The sequence below is a fragment of the Rhipicephalus sanguineus genome, chromosome 4 (assembly GCF_013339695.2).
Source record: "Rhipicephalus sanguineus isolate Rsan-2018 chromosome 4, BIME_Rsan_1.4, whole genome shotgun sequence".
Taxonomy (NCBI): domain Eukaryota; kingdom Metazoa; phylum Arthropoda; class Arachnida; order Ixodida; family Ixodidae; genus Rhipicephalus; species Rhipicephalus sanguineus.
The window spans coordinates 17788282-17810610 of record NC_051179.1 but is presented as its reverse complement, the minus strand read 5'-3'; the positions used below and the strand labels follow the sequence as shown (position 1 = coordinate 17810610).

General features: G+C 43.9%; 2 protein-coding genes across 4 annotated transcripts in view; one reads left to right on the top strand and one right to left on the bottom strand.

The window, feature by feature from the left end:
• LOC119389519 (segment polarity protein dishevelled homolog DVL-3) overlaps positions 1 to 17953 on the bottom strand; it is a 33304-nt gene extending 15351 nt beyond the window's left edge. For all 3 annotated transcript variants that reach the window (XR_005183122.2, XM_037656820.2, XM_037656821.2), the window contains exons 1-10: positions 17289 to 17953; positions 14434 to 14503; positions 13137 to 13204; positions 11717 to 11772; positions 10268 to 10315; positions 9198 to 9309; positions 7385 to 7475; positions 5144 to 5213; positions 4428 to 4515; positions 1820 to 1948 (exon numbers count right to left, since the gene is read on the bottom strand). Coding sequence is in view for 2 of the 3 variants with exons in the window: in XM_037656820.2 (XP_037512748.1) it covers positions 1820 to 1948; positions 4428 to 4515; positions 5144 to 5213; positions 7385 to 7475; positions 9198 to 9309; positions 10268 to 10315; positions 11717 to 11772; positions 13137 to 13204; positions 14434 to 14503; positions 17289 to 17449 (893 nt within the window). In the remaining variant the exon portion in view is untranslated. The remainder of the gene's footprint in view (positions 1 to 1819; positions 1949 to 4427; positions 4516 to 5143; positions 5214 to 7384; positions 7476 to 9197; positions 9310 to 10267; positions 10316 to 11716; positions 11773 to 13136; positions 13205 to 14433; positions 14504 to 17288) is intronic.
• A 319-nt stretch (positions 17954 to 18272) lies between these two features.
• On the top strand, positions 18273 to 22158 carry LOC119389517 (40S ribosomal protein S6). Its single transcript, XM_037656819.2, has 3 exons — positions 18273 to 18380; positions 18804 to 18935; positions 21526 to 22158. Exons 1-3 carry the CDS (start codon positions 18375 to 18377, stop codon positions 22126 to 22128), a joined length of 741 nt encoding a protein of 246 aa, XP_037512747.1. The 5' UTR covers positions 18273 to 18374; the 3' UTR covers positions 22129 to 22158.
• Positions 22159 to 22329: the final 171 nt, after the last annotated feature.

Genomic DNA, 22329 nt, shown 5'->3' with positions numbered 1-22329 from the left:
AGAATTTGCAATGAGACCTGGTGATGTGCCCCTGCAGTACATATGTCCAAACTAAATTTTTACTCCTTGCAAAGTATTTTGGTGTACGAGAGGTAATACAGCTGTTGGAGGCTAGCAGAAGCAACCTTGCACTGAATAAAGATGCCAAGGACAAATATGCAAAAAAAAAAAAGATTAATCAGACATTTGTGATTAGCAATTTTACTGTGTGCGTAACGAAATTGAAAAAAAAAAGGCATGTAATATGACTATACATTCTCTGTCCCAAAAGTTCCCGGAATTCTTTTTGGTAGCCGGCAACACCGCCTGGCAGGGCGGCGCTTCAGGCAGAGAAGTTAGTGGAGGATATAAGCTTCAAAACGAGTCTGGTTTCGGTTGCCTGCGAACAGTTGTTGTTGGCAGGTCATGCGCAGAGGTATCTGCACCCTCATTGAGAAAAAAAAATGGACCAATTTTTGGAGCAGCATCATGCAATCAATTGTTGTGTGAAACTGGGTACAAACGGGGTGGAGACACTGAAAGTGCTTCAGAAAGCCTACGGTGACGACGCGATGAAACAAAGCCAAACTTTCATGTGGCACATGAGGTTCCAGGTAGGTCAGGACTCTGTCAATGACGACGACTGTTCGGAATGCCTGTCAAAGTCACAAATGGACAACTCGGTGCAAAAAGTGCGTCATGTTTTGGACAAGGACCGGCGATCAAGTGTTCGGATGATCGCAGAGGAGTGTACAATACCCAAAAAAATCATTCATTGTGTTTTGACAGAGGATCTTCAATTGAGCAAAGTCTGCGCGGAAATGGTGCCAGAAGCACTGACGAGTGAAATGAAGGAGAACCCACACCGCGCTCACTGTCTACGAGTTGCCGGCTAAAATGTGTGTGGCAACACTGCCCCAGTCACCGTAACGCCTCGATCTGGCACCACCAGATCTGTTTCTGTTCCCAATCATCAAAAGAACCGTGATAGGAACTTGACATGGGATGCTGGAGACTGTAAAAGCATCTGTGACGACCTCACTGAAGGAGGTTCCCGTTGACGGCTTCCAGGGTGCCTTCAATGATTGGGTGAAGCGTTGGCAATGGTGCATCAAACCAGGGGGAGAGTACTTTGAAAAATTCTGAAAAGACTGTAAACTGATACTGAATAAACTATTTATAAAACAAAAATTCTGGGAACTTTTGAGACAGACCCTGTATATGGTGTTCCTTAAAGCATTACCATAACAGTGTGGGGGTGCTGTCATCCCCTGTAGTCGTTTTCGCCTCATGGCTTATGCGTGTCCGGCGGAAGTCATAGTTAACGTGGTGATAGTTTTGCCACCGAGCGAGAAATGGCGCTGTCGTGACGCCGTTAGCGCCACCTGGAAGGGGCGAGATTACGCTGGTGCGCGTAGATGAGCACTCGGTCCCTTTGGGGTTTGGCAGCGTGCGTCGATGAACGGCTCTCGGCGAGGTGCGTGAGTGATTCCACGGGTTGGGCTCACGGGCCCTCGTGGTGAGCCGGACGTCGGCAAAACCGCAGTCGCACTACATTGTATGTGTTATGCTGTTCTGTATGTGTTATGTTTTCTGTGTATCATATTCGCACTATGTATTTGGTTATTTAGCATGTTACTAGTTATGCACTATATTTGGGTGGCGAGCTTGCCGTTGTAAAAGCATTTAATGTGTTCGTTTGTTGCTTGGTGGTGGAACTGTGTCCGCGTATTCTATGAGCCCGGCTCTCAAGACCCCACAACAGTTACACGGCAACATAAGTACACGGAACAGGCTGATTTTTTCACTTTTCCAGTTGTTTTGACGCATGATAACTCACCCAGGTTTTTGCACAGTTTCTCGTAGTACTCGCACAGCATCGTCGTTGCTCATGTTCTCAAAGTTGATGTCGTTCACTTGAAGTATCATGTCACCTGGCTCAATGCGACCATCCAATGCAACAGCACCCCTGCAACAAGTAATAGATTCTCATCTTACTTATAGGCAAAAGGTCGGGGACTGCAGCAAGTTGCCCGAAGAGTGTGATAACAGTAGAATCTCAAAATAATGCACATGGTAAAAAGCCATGAGTATCTATAAACAGCTAGCCCCAGATGCAGCTCTGCTATCAACCCATCTATCAAAGTTCTAATTTACAGATAGTTCAAACTTTACGTCTTGTCCCGGACAAGCTGTATTTGAATAGGAAAGGAAACTCCAGCAATGTCAAACATTAACAAACACCCCATGGTTATTTTGAACCAAGCTGATCACTTTCCGGACTGGTTATAGGAAAAAAAAAAGTTCCACCATGTTGAGTTTTGCTTCGATACATCTACAAAACTTGAGATAGCACATCCACCAGCACAGGGCACACAGGAGAACAGCACACAAAACAACCAGCCATATCACACTGTAGTACGTTCACCTCTGATGATGGATAGCATGAGCACACGACATAGGGACACAATAATCATTGTAACATATCAACTCCAACTGTCCCACCAGTAATTCGAAAGATTGCTAATCACACTAAGGTTGCTAATGCATATGATGGGTACAATCATCTTGTCCTTTGATGTCATTTTGTTTCTTGTCATCTTCTGTATGCAGGAGTGTATTTACGATTTACGGAGCGACTACTATACACCAGATTTTTCTTAGCCTCGTAGCGCGAGTGTCAGCCTCGCCGCTACTCTCGACACCAGGCGCCGCCTGGTGGTGCAGACGACGGCGAGGGCTGCTGATGGCGGGAGGTAATAGCCGCGCTTGAGTCGTGTGTTCGCTTGTGTCAGTGCTTTCAGAGCTGTTAGAAAGTTGCGGTCTCAGTTGCTTGCTTGCCGCACACTCGGAACGGCAGTGCAATGTATAAAAATTCGTCCGGGTGGCACTGCGCCGTCGTTGGGTGCCCGAACACCGAGACAAAAAGCGGCTGATGCAACAGACCTGCGACGTTCACGGGAACACGAGCGGCTTGTGTTTGTGCAGCGTGTATTCCAGACGTTTTCAAGGCCCTTGATTTCGATAAGTAATATGTGAGCTGGTGCTTTTGCTCAGGAGGCCATATTTTCTACCTATTCAAAGGGCTGCACTGCAAGTGTATGGGTTAAAACAGGACCACCTGCTGGATGAAAAAAAAATAATAATAAACTGAATTACTAGAACGACAACGACGAATCTTGAATTGAGAAAGACAGTATTCATGCACCTCACCAGATATTTTCTCAAACTGCGAAGCCAATTAACAAATGTTTCTTAATTTTGCCTGAAGACTTACAGGCGCCACCGCAGCTGCCGAGTGGAAAAAAGCTTCAGTTATTAACATGCACAGAAATTTGAACACGCGGTTGTTTAATCTTGCTTCTGAAATCCAAAATGCGACCACCTTGGTTGTAAATTTGTTCAAAAAGGCGCAGGTAAACCTCGATGTAACGAACTGTTTCACTTTTTACAACTTCATGTCTATAGAAGATATGTATTTTGAACCTCATAGCCGCGAGGCATGTCGACCTGTGGTTTCATAACAACGAAGTTTTACTGTGACAGCAAAGGAAGGTCGAGGCGATAAATCCTGATCCGGCTCAATTGTGATCGAAAGTGCCCGTGTGACAGGGATCTTGTCATTGCAGGGGCGATCCTTCAATTGCAGTTAAGTATATCCTGAACGAGGCACGTCGCGACAGAAAGTGCACGCGTGTGCGCTGCTTGGTCAGGATCGAACTCAATCACTATCGGATTCAAACGTAATCTCCGCTACAGCGTTCTGCGTTCAAAACTGAAATAGTCGCCTAATTAAATTCATCCCGTTGCATTTTGCGAGAGAGCACAAAACAGCCATCGTGCAGCACAAAGTCGGACGGTAGCGCGGCACGAAAATATCTGTCGCTGCTGTCTTTCGGAAAAAAAAAAGAAGATACAGCTTACTAGGCTTCATCTGGCCGTTATCATACGCAAATGCGTAAGTTTAAAACGTTTCTTGATATGATACAGTTCTAAAAAAAAGAGAGTGGACAACTGCACGGCGTTGCAACTATTCAAACTTTCGTGACGATGTTGCTGAACGTTCTCGCGATGTTTGGCAAGCTCCCTGGCACAATTCCACTGTTCGAAAATGTAGTTGTATGAAAGAAGATGCACGTTCCGACATTCAGAGAAGACTGAGCGGCTGCAGCGCTCGCGAATCTGCCATCGCCCGCTACTGAGAGCCACAAACGTGGTGCACCGCGCTGTACGCTAGCGCGTTTCAGCAGCCCCCAAGCAAATGCTCGCACCGCGGCGCCTCGGTCGGCGAAACATGGCGGCCCCCTACGAGCGCTGGAAATTCTGGTCTATACTAATACCTCTATCCTACTGTAATGAAAATTAATGGAACAGGAAAGGAAGAAGTGAATGACTCATACAGCTTGCCCCTTACCAATAAAGATGGAAGGAAGTTGTACTGTACTCACCCTTTCATGATGGAGCCCACATAGATGCCACCATCTCCGCCTTTGTTCGATTGGCCCACTATGCTAATGCCAAGGAAGTTCACCGTGTCTGCAAGTGGAGCACAGAAACTTAGCACACAAGGTACACCCTCCAACAGCTTGAGGGAGACAAAATATTTGATAAAGCTATATTCAAGCTTTGTCTGGGAACAAAGCCCCCAATTAAATGTTCCAGCCTGTAGTAGATTTTATGATCTTTAGTTACCTGCTAGAGGAGAAGCGTCATGCACTAACAGAGCAGAAATACGCGATTGCAGTGGAGCCCATGTCCCGTAAACTTTTGCTGCAAGCGTGTACATCCCATTGCAGATAGTGCCTGAAAACTCGGTACATCCTAGGGCATCATACGCATACCAAGACCTTGTTACCACAGCCAAATGAAGCTTCCATAAGCACTTGGTATACTTAGCTAGAAGTCAAATCATTCACTGTTTATTTCCATTCTGTGGAACTACTTGAGAAGAAAAAAAAAACAGTATAATTTATGTGTATTGGATTTCCCTTGCACAATACCTAACATATCAAGAACAAAACAAAAGCCCCTTTTAAATTTGATCCACGTATAACTGCGGTTTTTCATACTAGTGATGACAAAACAGGAATGTAACCATTTCAGCTGCAAATGCAAATTTTTCTACATCAACCAATTAAGGCAATACCTTAGAGATTGCACTTACCCAAGTTTAACGTGACAGTGATGATGTTTAGTGACAGCGTGCTGTCTGTGATGCTGCTGATTGAAGAAGTCTGAAAACACATGTGAAGAGGTATAATATAATTGCACTGGTTATGAAATCAAAGTTGAAGGCTGAAAGCCAGTGCTAGTATAACTACTCCTTGTGCAACGCTGCAGTATTCATAATGTTGTTGCTAGGCTGGTATGAAGCCCTTCAGAATCTGTGAATTCATCAAGTACTAATACTTTCCTTTTGGTATGCAGCACCATAAGTACCTAAAATCTTCAGCCAGGCACACACGTACACACGTAATGCTGAATGCTGATACTACTTTAATGAATGCAATTAAAAGTGACCTCCCACTAGAAGCGCACACACTACAGGCTGCAAGTAAACAGCGCAGACTATAATGTAGGATATTTTACAATTCTAACACAGAGCAAAAGGCTACATACAAAGAGCAAAAGATTACATAGTATTAATAAAACACATTCCTGGGCTAGTTGGTGAATGAGTAACGCTGGAATCGTGCTGCAGCAAAGGACGAAAGATGACAGAAGAGTGCACTGGCCCTTGTTGACTTGGCCTGTCATCTTTCAGTGCACAACAAATCTTGTATGTATTAAACTACATACAGTCGAAACCCACGATAACGAAATCCCGAGGGAACGAAATTCTCACCGCAACGAAATATTTTCGAAGCACCGGCGAACGCCCATAGGAGTCAATGCATTTCGTAACTCGCGACTACGAAAGATATTCATGCCGCAGTCCCTCATTAACGAAATTTTTGAAACACGAGTGCGCAAATCTACTCTTGCAACATTATCTACATTCGAAAACTGCTGAAATGCATTCATGCTACACTTAAATTGAGCAAAACTATCGCTACAGCGCACTTGAGAAGCAGCCGCCATCATCGTTTACAAAAAAACATAAAGCTGGCGACAATGACGATGATGACGGCTTGCCGAAACACCTGCTCGTTATCGCGGACTACGTAGCCAAATCCACATTCCTCATGGAGTTTCGTTCGTTGGCTTGGCTCTGTGCTTGGCTTTGTCGGCTTTGTGCACACATGGTCGCGTGTGTGGAGCCATTTGTGGAGCGTTTGCTTGGTCGCTTGATGCAACGTGACCTGTGATGCCGTCTCCAACGAAAAAGCGGAAGTTCATCACGCTAGAAGATAAGGCTACAATCATCAGTGAGGTGGAAAAGGGCAGCAAAAAAATGGACATCGCCGAAGAATTCGGTGTTGCGTGCAGCTTTCTGTGCACGCTTCTGCGCTGATCCACGCTGATCCAGCGGAGCCGCAAAAAGGTTCGCCTGTAGGCGCACTTGATGGCGGCACTGGTGACAGCGCAGTGCCGCCGTCACAGATGAATGCATGGGGCGAACTTTGTGCCGTGGCAAACGAGATTCCCGATCGAGAGGCGTGAAATTGCTGCATGGTAAGGCCCGCCAAAGCAAACTTACTGACTTTTGGAAATAAAATGTGTTTTTTTGTAAATTCCATGTTTTTTCTGCCGCATTCTCGCACCAACGAAATTCCTGCAAGAGCGAAATTTTGTGCTTTCCCCGCCGATTTCGTTATTGCGGGTTTCAACTGTAATATACAAAGTCATGAGACAAGCACTCCTGGATTGGCACCCACTTTATGACTTTGTAAGTGCAGTTGTTACCTTTGTACTAAACCTTATTGAAAGCAATAATGCACTTACCTAGTTCCATGGGCGTCGGCCATATTTTGTCTTACAGGATGCAAACCCATGTTGTATTGTGGTGGGGGAGAGGGGGAGCGCTGGTGTGGGCTGGTTGGGGGGGCAAGTGTTGGTGTTGCTTGGGGGGATCAAGTGCCCGTTTTGCACCCCTCTGCCGACGCCCATGCCTAGTTATATGACTGTCTGTATGACTGTCTCATTTTTCAACTGTTCATATGTGCAAAAATTACATCTAATAAATGTATAGCCCATGTTAAAAGACTGAGCATGCAAACATGGACACAAGAGAGAAGACAAGACAACAAAAAGCCAGCTTGTGTCCCCTTAGAATGTTTTAAATTACTTTCGACACAAGGCCTGAGAACTTTGGCAGTGCAAAGTTCTCCATTCTACTTACAGTCCCACAACAGTTTCTAGTGACAGAAAATCAAACAACAGTGCAACCATACTGAACTACACATATCGCAGTAGCAGGCATTAAGTCATGTCAAGATGCAACATTATCAAGACGTCTTCTCACCCGACTCATGGGAGGCATCTTCTTTCGCCGCCTACGCCGGTGCCTCGCATAAATTCGTGACACGCTGCTTTCTTCAGTGGTGGTCGAAATCCTGGCAAAGCATAATTCAAGGAATGGTTACTGATGAGGTGGACTGCAGATTTCTCGAACAAACACGACTCTCATCAGTCGGGCTGTCAAACACACATTTAATTCTTTAAAGCACGGCATCCACGTTACAGCTTTCCATTTAAAAGTGCTGCTTAGAACTGGGTTGGCTTCCTTACAGCCAGGTTTTAGTGTACTAATGAGCAAAAATTTCATTCTCGCGCTCTTCTACAGTAAACATGGGTAACAAGTTAACAATGCATTAACCTGTAGTGTAGCCAGAAAATTTTTCAGGGGTAGGGGACCATACTTAACGTATGTTCGTGTGTGTGTTTGTATGTGTGTGTGTGTATATACACACGCAAAACTGAAAAATGTTAACCCCCCAACACCTTCCGTCTACACCAGTGGCATTAACACTAAGCTACCTTGGTAAGTACATCCTGAGCTTGGTAGCAATCTTCTGCAACAAAGTGTCTAGAATTAAATACTAAACACTAGGCGATAAATTTACTCACAACAGTATGAATCGATGAAATTCCATAGGTGTCTGAACAGAGTATGAAATACTGACACTAGTACTTAGTTATTATCAAGAGACAGTACTTTCAGAATACAAAACAATGAACAAAAGCAAACAAAGTGCTTCACGTTAAAGCACTTTAGTATTTTGTCTAGAAAATCAAATGTTCAAATGAAAAAGGGAACAATTTCTTGCCCTCAGGTAGAGTTACTTTTAAAATTTGTGCTGACAGTTTGTGCCCTTTGTTTCGAAGATATCGTAGTGAATTCCTTCGGTTGTAGATGTCGTTGTCTAGGAAGGCACAGTTCGATAAAGGGCACACTGGGTTTATTTACAATATTTACACAGGCACAAAAGGCACTTCCATACATCGCAAGGAATCTGTCAGGGCGGCTATCGTCTTTTCTCGACCGTTCTTTTTCGTCTACTGCATCTCCACCACACACCCATCTTTTTAATTAGGATCCCCCTTTTTTCCCCCGTGGGCGCTTCTCTTTCCCAGAGGGGGCTGAAAGAGGTGGCGTCCTAAAAACCGAAAATGGCTCTGTCGACAAGTTGCCGTCAACAAAACGAAAACATATGCGCCGTTCACAACAGATATTACTACCTACATTGAAATTGTCCCTTAGGATAAATACTGGAAGGGAAGTGTAGTTCAATTCTGACGTGAAATATTGGTCCTCACAGTTTTGCAAATATACGGCTATTGTTACTTTGGAAAGGCACAATAACAATGGCTGTTGCACATTGTTATCATTTCTCTTTTTTGTTTAGTGCAGAGGAAGGCAGCAGCAGAGCAAAGCTCACAACCTTGATTACAACGCGATCACGCCAACACAGCTATACAAAGCCACCGTAAAGTAAATGGCAGCTTGTATACTTATCGTGCAACGATTTCTGAGATTGTTCACAACAGTATTGGTGCATGATGTCATTAGAGTGACAGTTCCAAGAAACATTAGTACGTACCACTAGTCACATACCAAGATGATGCATTTCTGCATCAGCAATCAGTCAACTGTGGTTAGAGTTTCTTTAAGAGTATCTTAAGGAAAGAGTGCAAATTACCACAAAGATGTATTTAAGCTACAGTACTAAATGGTGCTATGCAAAAGCATTTGTTAATGCCAAAGTATTTAACACAGGTTATCTTGAGCCGAATATTTCAAATACGAACAACTCCTCTCTGTACACACAACTTACCGGCTGGTAGTCTCATCCTCAGAGTCTAGGAAGCTTGTGGTTTCTATGTCACTGGTGGTTAGAACCGAGGCGGCCCCTGGCTTAGCTGCTGCATGTCCGTTGGAACGGCCGGCTACGAAGAACACAACCAATGTTCTGCTTATTTACAGGATATGGAGAGCCAAATTGGACAGCCAAAAAAAGGTTAAGCACATGCTCAAGTGTTGCATTTTTTGCAGTGCAGAAGAAACAAAAGAACAGGCTCCTGCTACACTTAGATGAGAAATTCGTAAACAGGGGGTGTGTGCTGGAGCCGACGTTTCGACAAGTGGACTGGTACCAAACTAGATGAGAAGATACCATTTATAATAACCATAAAAATGTAAATTTCAATAGCAGCAAAGTTCTTGCACAACAGGAAACTATGAAAACGTGAAAAGCAATGTGGCAATGAAGATTTATGATCCCCAGATCAGTTTCTTGCAGTGACTTGAAATGGGTAATTAGCTGTTAATTCTAGAAAAGTTAATTAACGTTGCATAGGAATGTAAGTTTCAACCTTTGAGCCTGTTCTTGAAAAGTATGGGCTTAAATTAATACAAAGTTTTCAATACTTGCAACATTATGCAGAAAAATCGAAGTGCTAAGTAGAGGTGGAAGATAAAGTGAGAAAGCAAAAGTTGGCATTTACTGTAACAACAACATTACAAATGGGTTATCTTTACGTCCGTACAGATGCTTAGAAAGCCCCCCAAAAATGTAGTGATTACATTGGCTGTATCACCTTCAGTCTACAAACAATAAGAGTAAGACATTGGAAAAGACAAAGGGGTAGAAGTACTTAAACAGGCTGTATTTGGGAATGAGTTGATTTTACATTAGGCCACAGGCATGATGTGGTTCTGAGTAACTAAAGGTGTTATGTATGTGCTTATATATGTAGTCCAGCAATAAAAAATTTTTGAAGCAGGAGGCTGCTGTCTACAACAGTGCATTAACAGGACGTACAGGAGAGAAGTCGAGGTACTGAATAGGTACGACATTGCATAATGATTGGTTCATTTAGGAACATTAATCTTGTGCCTACCAACCTTTATCTCGGTGGCGGCCAGGCCCCCTTTGATGGTGGTGGTGGTGCTCTGTCACAGTAAACACATGTTAAAATTAAAAAGATGGGATGAGAAGACGAGTAGTGTTGCACACAGGACAGGACGAAGGAAAGAACACGATGACACACACACAGCACGACTTCTCTCTCTCTTTTCCTTTTCTTTTTTACAAATTCATTACAATACAAGAAAACATCACCGTACACATACTGTGTCACTCAAATGTGCTAGTTCCTTCTTAGATAAAGTGATGGTGTGGGCCTCGATAATGAGATGTGTCATTTCATTGTTGCTTCTCACTAAGACTATGCCCTGGCATAACTTAGGCACACTGCCACAGTGCAAGGCCAGCCAACCTCCCGTTTTGTTTTTTACGTTATTTGCGCGTTTGCGAGACACACAGGCAGCACTTTGTCTGTGTCATCACATTCTTGCCTTCGTCTCGTCCTATGCACAACACTACTCGTAATGGAAGTTTTATAGTCCAGAACCACAATCTGAGTCAGGCAAAGTTGACTATGACTACATGCATAAGTTCCTTTAATGCGCATCTAAATCAAAGCAAACAAGCGTTTCTGCACGTCACTGTCATCAAAGTGCAGCTACTACGGTGAGGAACAAACGCATGACTCAAGATTAGTAACGCAATGCCGCAGCCACTGGGTAACTGCGGCGAATTGAGGACAACTTTTGTGCTAAATATTTGGGATTATCCAGCAATAAATCAAATATTTGTATTAAATTTGAGCTCGAAACTGAATTGAAGAATGCTACTTTTCTCTCTCACCAAGCAATTGAGATTAAAAGAATGATACATTTTTTCTACATAATTAAAATGATATGGAACAAACTTATAATGAATGCCATATGTTCCACAGTACTAATACAGCTTTTGCTTGACTATACTAGTAACTTTGACATAAACAAAACTGTAATATGACCAAGATATATGAGACAGGAATGCTTTCACTTTTTATATCTTGGGAATTATTCAAAATGAGCTTATATAGTGAAATATATGAATAGTACCATCGCCTGTTTGGATGTAACTAAACATCTTGTTAACAGCAACAATGTATCAGAAATAAATGCTTTACTTCACTGCACTATGCTTGTCTCTCCCTCTCTCTTAAAAAAAAAAAAAGCAAGAAAGATAGAAAGAAAAAGCACCCTTTACAGGAACTACACAGAAAGCAGTAAGGCAGCAGAAAGAAACAGCATTTAATGATGCAATACTTACAACATGACTACTGCCAAACTAGACGGAAACAGAGGTGGATTAGTTTATAGAGTGGCACAAAAGGTAAAAAAGAACATTCGTAACCAAACAGACAGAAGGAGTAAACAGGAGTTGTTGTTTCTGCCTTGCATGATGGCGTTGACAGGCAATTAGAACATGAATGCACTCACACGGTTACATAAGTCTCGTACCTTTGTGGGAGCTGATGGCAGACTCGGACTCAGTAAAGCTGGTCTCTGCTGTATCACTGCAGGGAATGAGGCCATAAATAAAGCATACTGCACAACACACCAAAAGTAATATCTAAAAAGTATACAACACCTACAAGAAAGAAGAAAAGGAGAATTATCGCTTTTACAACTCCTAGTTTGAATGGCTGCTCTAGCACTATACCAGGGTCGCAAACACGCGGCTTCACATGGAATAAAGTTTTGTGTCTTTGCTAAATATTACTCGCATTATTTTCTCACCTATTGCAATTAATAGCGCTTTGTTCGGGTAAGCTACAGAGACAGGACTAGCCTCAAACATTCTTTTTCATGAGGCACCCCATGTGGCCACTATGAGTTGAGACATTACCGTGGAATAAAAACTGTATATCAGAATCGGCGTCCAGGTTTTAGTCGTGAAAATCAATATCAATATTCAAAACCTGATGTCAAACTCCCTTCTGAAATGAGCAATATATAAGATATGGCAAAGGTGTTCTTTTAAATGGCAACTTAAGGCAACATTCTGTTCAACCCCCCCCCCCCCCCCTTCCCCTGCTCCCACCATCTTCACTGTCCCGGCCCTAGTGAGACTAAGTTTCATAAATGCGGCCCGCTAGCTGAGGCGAGTTTGAGACCTCTGCACTAAATGATGAGAGATGTATCAAGTTGCTGTTTCTTATCAATGCTTCAATTAACAGTGACAGAGCACACAGTAAATAAAAACCAATGCACAGCTTTTATTGATCTCCTTAAATAGCGGTTTACAATAAGCTCGAACTGTCGCTAACTGCAGCGCTCTCAATTGTATTTGATAACATTATGTAGGTATGTGCACTTTGGTACCACTCACACAGCTTATGATATCAGTGTGTTTTGAAATGCACAGGCTGCAGTCTAGAGTGATGAATGAAGGAGAAAATAATTCACTAATCCCATTTTACTCTTCTAGGAAAGGACATCAACCACTACAAGGTTCAGCTCAATGGTAGATTGCTTCAAAGAATGCTGCCTGATCTTTGCAATGCAGTAAAAATTTAAGGTGACCTTGATGTTCTCAATATTTCTTGGCATAAATTGAGATCACACTTAAAAAAAAAGCTTTCACATGCAGTGGCTACAGCTGCATCAATGTGCTTATTTGTAAATTTGCTTCATGTTTACACTGCAAGAATGCAGACATGAAAATATCTATGCACAGGAATTTACACAATAACAAAAGACATCTGCAGGAACTTAATGTTCGAAACAAGATAACTAATAATAACGAGACAGGTAAGATCGGTGCTGTGCGTAGCAGTGAGGTGAAATTCAAGCTTCTTTTGTATGTTATCAAGAGCTCCTGTAACAGGATTCATTCATTAAACAATAACAAGTGCCTGTGCAATGCAAGGTTACTCACGGAAATGGGCGTGGCCGGTGTGTTTCAGTTCCTTCAGACACAACGCTGCTCCCATCTGCTGACACAAGCTGCAAGATTATAAGGCACAGAATGTTGGTCACAAAATTGTTGCCTAAATGGGTGCTACGGTTAACAATACACCACACTGTCCCCATGTCACTGCCTATAGTCCAGATATCACCCACCTCTGAAAAAGCTTGAGCCATTACTATTTGAACGAAAAAAATTTTTTTATGCCACTTCACTATAGCATGTGTTACCTTTTACCGTTATTTCAACCAAATGTTTTCGATACGTTAATGGGAAAATTTTGGGAAGCATATTGGCCACCCCTATTTTCATACAGGTGCCTGATGGGCAAGCAGTGAATCTCGATGATTTACATGGATGTGCATGCAAATAAACAGCTTTTTTTGTTAATGTTCACTTGCGATGCTACTTCGTCTTCATCACTATATGACATTAAACCATTGCGTGCCTACTGCCTAAATGTCTAAAGAGAGTCCTTATTCTATGCCCATTCAGACAGGTTACAAAACTGGTTAAGAATGGGCCACTAGAAGTAGTCATTTAAGGTCATGAGAAAAGATTCCAACTTAAAAAGCAAGGTGATATGCCCTGCGTGTGAGTTCCGTCAGACAATTTTGGATGAGTACACTAACAACTGAATGTTGTGAGGGCAAGTGATCCTTTAGATATTTTGACATTCAAGTGGTAAGATGTCTGTGATTAAGCTTGCACACAGAAAAACTAGAAAAATGACATCAAAGGGGCAGTCATCAACTTTTGTGCTTACTCTGTTTCATATGTACATTCCAAACAACTTGAACATCAGAAAACGGCACAGCTGAGTGTAGCAGATCAGTTCATTAGAGTATTAACGAAGTCTGCATTTTGATAGCATGCACAGTGGAAACATTTATACAAGGCAGAGGAATGATGGCAGGTGGATGGCAACAAGGGTAATTGTAGGGGAACACACATTTCAACAAACACTGAAACTTGTAACCGTTCAGGTTCATGAGCTACACTGAAGTTTGCAGATTTTAACACTGACAAGTTTCAACTGTCACAGAAAGTGTATTAGTGGCAGGAGTACAAATGGCGACCAGAAGCACCCAGTGTTCTTGCCTTGAAGATATGTTTGCGATGTAAGGCTAAGCAACGTGAAGGTTTGGGATAGTAGTTGTTTTATTTTTATTTTTTTATTATCTAGCACTGGAAAGCAGATGAACAATTCGGGACAGGAACAAAAGCACAAGCACTATAAGCTACAGTATTGAACTGCTTCGCTCACCCATGATACCACACGGCCATTGAAACAAGGCAACCGGCAGTCATCCTCTACGATTTCTTCCTTTACCACCCTGTGCAAACATGAAAATAACACAGACCTGAAGGGTTGCCACATCTGAGCAAAGTGTAATTACAACCATGCACAAGACAGACCACAAAGATGACTGAGTCAAAGTGCAAATATTTCATTGACAAAGCAAACATTTTAGATATACTGACATTACTCCTCAACTTCTAAAATTTAGCTGAAACAAAGTGGAACACACAAGAAAAAATCATTATGGCAAAATCAGGCCATCAATTACTGCATGCTATGTGTTAAAAAAGGCTGTTGCATTTCTTTTTTAAGTGCACAGTAAGAAATTTTAACAGGAGAGAAGGGAGCCAGGTCGCACTGCTGCAGTATTGTGGTTTGCAGAGCTCAATATCTTTAGTGCTTTTTTTTTTTTCGAAATGCACACTAGAAAAAAAGAAATCTGAAGGTGCATCAAGAATGCAGTTTAACTTATGCTATTATTTTCGTTGTAAAGTTTAGCAGTTACAATGTACATGACTCTTGTAGACTACAGGTATAGCAGGGCATATCGAGACAAGAACACACCATTACAGTAGTTTAGAAAGTATCATTTAAATTCGCCAGCCACATCGTCAATGGCCACTCCTTTATTACAACATACAGAATAATGGCACTATTATGAGTGAATGACATGCATTCCACTTCACGAGATATAGAAACAGCAGCACCCACATGCACATATTCATTAATACTATTTCTAGATAAGTTGCGACAAAAAATGTTGCCTCAAACACTACTGTACATTCACCATCATGGTTGCCAGTGTTGCACAGCAAAACATTTTGTAGCGTGGACTCATGAGCAATAGCGTGGACTTGATGTTATGGCAGGCACGTAGCCAGGATTTTTTTTCCGGGGGGGGGGGGCCCAAGGCCTAATTATTCGAAAGAAAGTCTTTTCATGGCAAAAAGAAAAAAAGAAGTTGCCCGGGAATATAAAAGGCTGGACGAATTTCGGGGGGGGCCCGGGCCCCCCGGCCCCCCCCCCCCCCCTGCCTACGTGCCTGTGTTATGGCTTCTGCCCCGGTCATCTATGATATAATAAGAATTTACAGAACTCTGCCTTCGAACATATGTCCGGCCTATGAATGGTGCACAGTTTCTAGAACACGGATTAGTTCTTGACCACTGCACCTCCCACTTCTACCATACACACTTATCACATGAAATAGCAATAAAACCTTCGGCTTTGGCATACATATTTTCATGAGGGCAAAATGCCCAAATAAGTCAGCATAAATCCATTTACTAGCAACTGTACACATTTGGTAGGCCGGGCATATATATGAACACGAGGAATGAGACGACTGGGGCAGAAGCCAGAACATAAGGTTCACCTTTCTCATTTCCCAATTAAAGAAACTGCGACCCTAAAAGGGGCTTCACGTGGATGTGAGATGGTGAAAGCATCTCAAAGGGCAGCTATTACTTTCTCAAGGTTTGCGCACACACAACCCCTTTCCCCTCTTTCGATATAGACATATTTTGATATAGTGTTTTGTGAACTTATACCGGTGTCACACGGGCACTTTTCATCCTGATCAGGACCGATACGAATCGGTCGTCTTGACTGCAATGAGCAACGGTCGGTGCTAAAAGGACTTCTTTTTCGACGAGTTGGTGCTTAAATTGCTTAGGTATGCTTGACTGTGGCACAAAATACATTTCGTGGAAAAAGGGGGAAGAGAAGAAAAGAAAGTGAAGCGCTTCACTTTCTTGTCTTCTCGTCCCCCCTATTTCACGAAATGTATTTGGTGCCACAGTCGAGCATACCTTAGCAATCGGTCGCTGCTACACGATCCAAACTAATTAGGATTGATCAGGGCTTAAAGTCTCCCTTCATTGGTGGGGGCCCTCAGAGGGTGGCGACCTGTATACATACATACACACATACATTCAGCCTCTCCTTGAGAAATGGAAGGGGGGGGGGCGCCTCCCCGAACCCCCCCCCCTGACTTTAAGCCCTGGGATTGATACAGGTGTCACATGGGCACTTTCGATCGTGATCCGGATTATGCTCGATACAGATCAGGCGCTGCTACACGGTCACTCTCAATCGCGGTTAGGCCCTATCGGGATCAAGATGATCGCCCGCGTAGCAGCGACTATTGTTGATTGTAATCAAGAAATCCGATCCGGATTAACCCTGATCTCGATCAAAAGTGTCCTCGAGACACCGGTATGGGTTTGGCGCAGACGATAGCCAGATCGCATGCGCAGATCACGATTAAAAGTGACCATGTAGCACTAACCTGACCCGGATCGAGCCTAATCCGGATCGATCCTGATTGCGATCACCGCCCGTGACACCGGTACTATGTAGAAATCAGACCTATCTATTTTTGTGAGCGCATCAACTGTCAAAAGCTCACGCTCATAGGGACGAGCAACATCGGCACAGTCTGATCAATCATGGGAAATACTTTCCGATAGAGCTAATAGCAAATTGGGCGACTTTCGGCTTGTCCTTTTTGCATGTATTTTGTGACAAGAGAAGGTGCAAGAGAACCGTTTGTCAGGACGGCTTTTAGAGTAAAATTTCTCACGTGCACGGTTTACCAAATATTGTTGCCGACCACAGCGCACATTGCTGCGATTTGCGCGGAAAGCACTGATGTCTGAGAACGCCGCCAGTGCAGACAACAAAGGCGGGCCCGTCATTACTCACGGAACTATGCGCGGCAGGTGCTCACGTGCACCGCACAAACAGTGCGCGTGCACGCGTGCTATTCTTTATTATTTTTGAACTGGGAACTCTTTTCACGGGGTGTGCTAGCTTACCCGAAATCATCGTCCATCGACTTGAAGAAGAACTTGAAGTTGGGCCTGTTGAGGACATTCTTGAAGTCGGCGAGCGTCACGCGCTCGGGCGGCACGGGCACCTTGACGAGGTACGGGGTCTCCTCGTCGTCGATGTGATAGATGATCTTGGTTTCTTCCATCGCGCGATGCGCTAAAGTGGCATCTCAGATGAGCCGCACGCCAATATGGCGATAAGCCTCAGTGCGAGGACCTCACAACTCGGCCGTGTAGAGAACCTCCATCCCACTGAGCACACCTTTGGGGCGGCCGCACGTCACAGAAAGCACGGCGGTCGCCCTCTCGTCCAACATCAGCTGTCAAACGGAGCACGCATACGGAATCGCGACCGTTCGTCCAAACCGAGAGTAGCCGAAGAGCAAACAAGAGTTCCAACAGCAAAGCACCACCGTGGACTTCGGCTGATCTCCCACCGAGATCTCCCAGCGTCCGGGTCACCGATCTGTAGGAGAGCACGTAAGATGAAACTCGGAATGCGCAGCCTCACGGGTTATGCTTGGATTCTTAAACAATTGCGCTATGATTCCCAATGCGGCTACAGTGAAGATGCAACATAAATAATCAACACGGCGCTCCTCCGTGCATCCGAGACAGCGGAAGTCTCGCCACTTGCCGCAGCGTCCACCAGGGACGTCGAGGACAAAAGTTGAGCCGTTGTCGGGAGATGTCTCCAATTCAGAAAATTCAGCCGTAAGCTTTAAGTAAAGCCTGTAAGTGCGCTCAATAATGAGTAGTGGAACCAATTATCAGCAGCACACAACAGGTTTTGTATCCAACTGTGCACAACATTCTGTTAAGGTTTCAAGTCAAACAAATCCTAAAACTAATTACGTAATAATTTTATAGATATTACAAATAACTAAATTATTTTGTGCTATAATTAGGTAAATATTCAACAATGCTTAACGCCTGTTCTTTTTTTTTATATATAAATAATTATAATGTTGGTGGCGCCCTCTGCATTGTTTCGACATTGAGGCGTGAAAAGGGAACGCAGCTTCATTCCTTTCGAAGTCTGGGTACGCGTTCTGCGTGAATGCTAGCGAGATGAAGGTAAGGATTTCGAATTATTTATCGTTTAATAAACTTATTTGAGGTGAAAATAATATTCCGCATGCCTTCTTGGAAGTGTCGTAGGCTGAATTACATTCATATCCACCTGACTTTTATTGTTTAAGACCGCGATTCCTTGGATTGCCGGACGGGGTCTGTGCCGGACGGTGTGGTTGACGTTGCTTTAAGCTTGTTCGCCAATGCTCGAATTGTTGCGTTGTGATGGTCGCATTGCTGCCTAAGGATGCGGAGATTTGTGGGCGATAGCGAAAATAGGTTGTCTAATTATGGAGCAGCTGGGTGTCTCGCTTGCCGACGTATGCCTGTCGAGCATTGCATGTCGGGCATTGCATTTAGCGTACCAACGTTCTCGATAACTGTGTTAATCGCGCCTTTCTTGTTGACTTCTCCCCTGCTGTTTAGCTGAACATCTCCTACCCAGCCACTGGCTGCCAGAAACTCATCGAAGTTGACGATGAGAAAAAAGTACGAATTTTCTACGAGAAGCGTATGGGCCAGGAAGTCGAGGCCGACGGTCTCGGTGATGAGTGGAAGGTAAGTTCAGTTTCACACACACTGAAATTTCTCGGTTTAGTTGATGCTGTTCAGTCGATTAAGTTACATTCCGCGTGAGAGTAGCGTATTCTTCTTGGCAGTAAGAAGTCGAAGCCGAATTAACAATGTTTTCATGCCATGTGCTCCGTGCAGCTGACATTTGTACAATGTTGGGAGTTGCTTGCATAAAATTCACGTTGCGACTAATATGGCGCGGGTACCGCACGTTTTCTGCAGTCTCGCTTAAACTCATTTCAGCGCTTTTATTATTCGTGATTGTACCAATCGTAAAGGAGTATTAAGTTATATGACCTAGTTAACTGCTAACATAGTTGTCAATGCGATTTAATGCATTGTTATTGGATGGAATTATTATGATTTCTAGCTTCGGCAGACAGTTTTTCGGATGTGGAACTCTGTGAGGATTAAAGTTTAAAGAACTTTTTGCTGGGCTAGTTGGTGCATGTTTAACGAAAGGAATCAGGCGCAAAAGAGACGAACACAAGAAGTGACATGGACGAACGCCTACTGACAACTGATTTTATTCAAAGAAAACGGGAATACATATAGGCTCACATTTCGACAGCGCTAATCACATGGTGTTCTTAAAAGCGATAAAACTATACGTGGTGACGTGTCTTTAACAAAAAAGGACATGCGATCAATGACACGTGGTGTATAAGGCCAAAAACAACATGAATATGAAAGAGCAACAATTGAATAAATGATAACAGCAACAAAAAATGCAAACAGATCACACGTAACCTCCCATAAAAAACATTTTTCCTCTTCCAGACATGCGCGGTCAGTATACCACCTAATGCGAGAAGTTACTTTAACCCAGTGCTTCTAAAAAGGAGATTTCACATTCGTATAACACTTTTGATGGCGTTCGTCCATGTCACTTCTTGTGTTCGTCTCGTTTGCGCCTGATTCCTTTCGTTAAAGTTTAAAGAAATGGTGCTCTTATGGCAGTCTGAGCATGACTGTCATATCTGCCTTTCAAGTATTATTGACTGGAAGTTGCCCCATTTTGAAAAATTGGATTGGAAAGCAGTTGTCCATTTGCCATACACGCTTGCAAACGCCATTGAAAACAAAAGGTGTGTGCTATGTCCTGGACTATGCAACCCTTGCATGGTCAAGCATTTTGTCAAAGTTGCAGCTTTCGGTACATATCAAACACTGCTTACGTAAGGAGCCCGCCTTTGCGAAGACAGCGGGAGGTGAAAAGAAGGCCTTCAAAAAGCAGTGAACAGATGGCAGGAACACACAAAAAGAGTGGCGTTGGGCTGCAGTGCGAAATTTTGAACGGAAAATGTTGCCATGCAAAGTACAAACCACATCCCGACTGGATACGTTCAGTGGCCACTTAAAAAAGCCTGTAATGAGCAAAACAAGAGAAGGGAGATACATGCATGTAGAAATGTGCACAACAGATGCTGAAAACACCTCAGAGTTTGCGAAATCCATGTTACTGCACACAAATGGGTAGAGAGAGCGGAAAATGAATGGGTGTACCAATGATGCTACAGGTCAGAAATGCAAGAACTTTCCGGCACGGAGTGGTACTTGAAGGGTTAAAATATGCAGTGAATTATGAAAGAAGATGCCAGTTTCTTTCTACACAAATTTTTTTATCGGCGGCACTTACGTGGCTACTATTTGGTGAAGCTCTGGAGCTGTTCAAAGAACAATTGCAAAGTGCAAAGCATTGAATGGTACTATCACCAGCATTAGCTACAGCAAATTCCTATTGCTTGCTACTGCTCAGTGAGAGCATGATGGTAGTTGTGCCTAGAGATTTGCTTTGCAGCAGGCCGCACTTGTCGCTTGTGTTTGACGAGTGGTGTATCCGTTACAGAGTACAAGACTTCGCGTGTTATTTTTGTTGTCTACAGCAGCCTCGTGATGTCATTAAGTTTATATGTTGTACAAACTCGTTCTGGTAGTCATCACTGTAGAGGCATTCCGTTTACAGGGAGAGAATTGGGCTAGGAGTCGAAAGGGTTAGTGCAGATGGAGGGAAGGCACTATGGCACTAGTGCGCAAATTAAGCTTTGATAGGTAGGTGTTGAACCATGCACTTGAAGGTGTCTTGGGTCACAGATTCGTTGTGCCTCACTTAGCGGAAATCTTATGCAGTATGTGGCAACAATATGGGGAAGTTGCAAACTGACACTTGAAAAAGCTACACCATGGCAGTCTACAATATGGGAGAACTTGTGGGGCAGAATTAACCTATTTATGAGAAAATTGAATTCAGTTAGCTTTGTCAACTTAATGTGACACACACACATTGCTCATGATATAACAGTAACTGCACCTGCATAGTGTGCTGAAAGTGAATTCATAACATGGTTGTGTACATTATTTTGTATCCCTATGCTTTGTGTCTGTTGTATTGGCCAAATGACTAGGTTCTCACTTTTTTGCAATATGGTGTCTCTTGAGAATACTTCAGGCTGTTCTCCTGCTTGTATTTCGATGAGATGGCTTGTTGACTTGTTTGAAAGCTTTGCGATAACCTCAGTTCACGAACAGGCTTGCCAATTGAGAGCACTAAGGGCCATGTACGTTCGCTTTGCAGGGTTACGTGGTGCGCATCTCTGGAGGCAACGACAAGCAGGGATTCCCCATGAAGCAGGGTGTGCTGACCGCTGGACGTGTGCGGCTGCTCCTGTCCAAGGGTCACTCATGCTACCGGCCAAGGCGTACCGGCGAGCGCAAGCGCAAGTCGGTGCGCGGCTGCATCGTTGACTCCAACCTCAGTGTCATCAGCTTGGTGGTCAAGAAGAAGGGCGAGCAGGAAATACCGGGCCTCACGGACACAACACTCCCACGCCGCCTCGGACCCAAGCGGGCCAGCAAGATCCGCAAGCTGTACAACCTGTCCAAGGAGGACGACGTGAGGCAGTACGTTGTGCGTCGCCCGCTGCCTCAAAAGGAGGGCAAGAAGCAGCGCTCCAAGGCACCCAAGATCCAGCGGCTCATCACGCCCGCTATGCTCCAACACAAGCGCCGCCGCGTGGCCCTCAAGAAGAGGCGCACCCAGAAGCGCAAGGAGGAGGCCGCTGACTATGCCCGCCTCCTGGCACAGAGGGCCAAGGAAGCCAAGGAGAAGAGGCAGGATAAGATCCGTCGTCGCCGCTCCGCTTCCCACGGTCAGAGCCAATCGTCCACCCAGGCCTAGTAGGCCAATAAATATTATACCAAGCTTTGACACTGTGGCCAAGATTCTTGTTTTTGGAACACACACACACCATTCTTCACTTGCACTAAAGATACCTTTACTGATGACCCTTAAATAAACCACATCCATTGAAGTGACATATTACATTTGCAGCTGCATGAAATTATTTTACTAACCTCTGGCACAATGTGCGCACTGTGC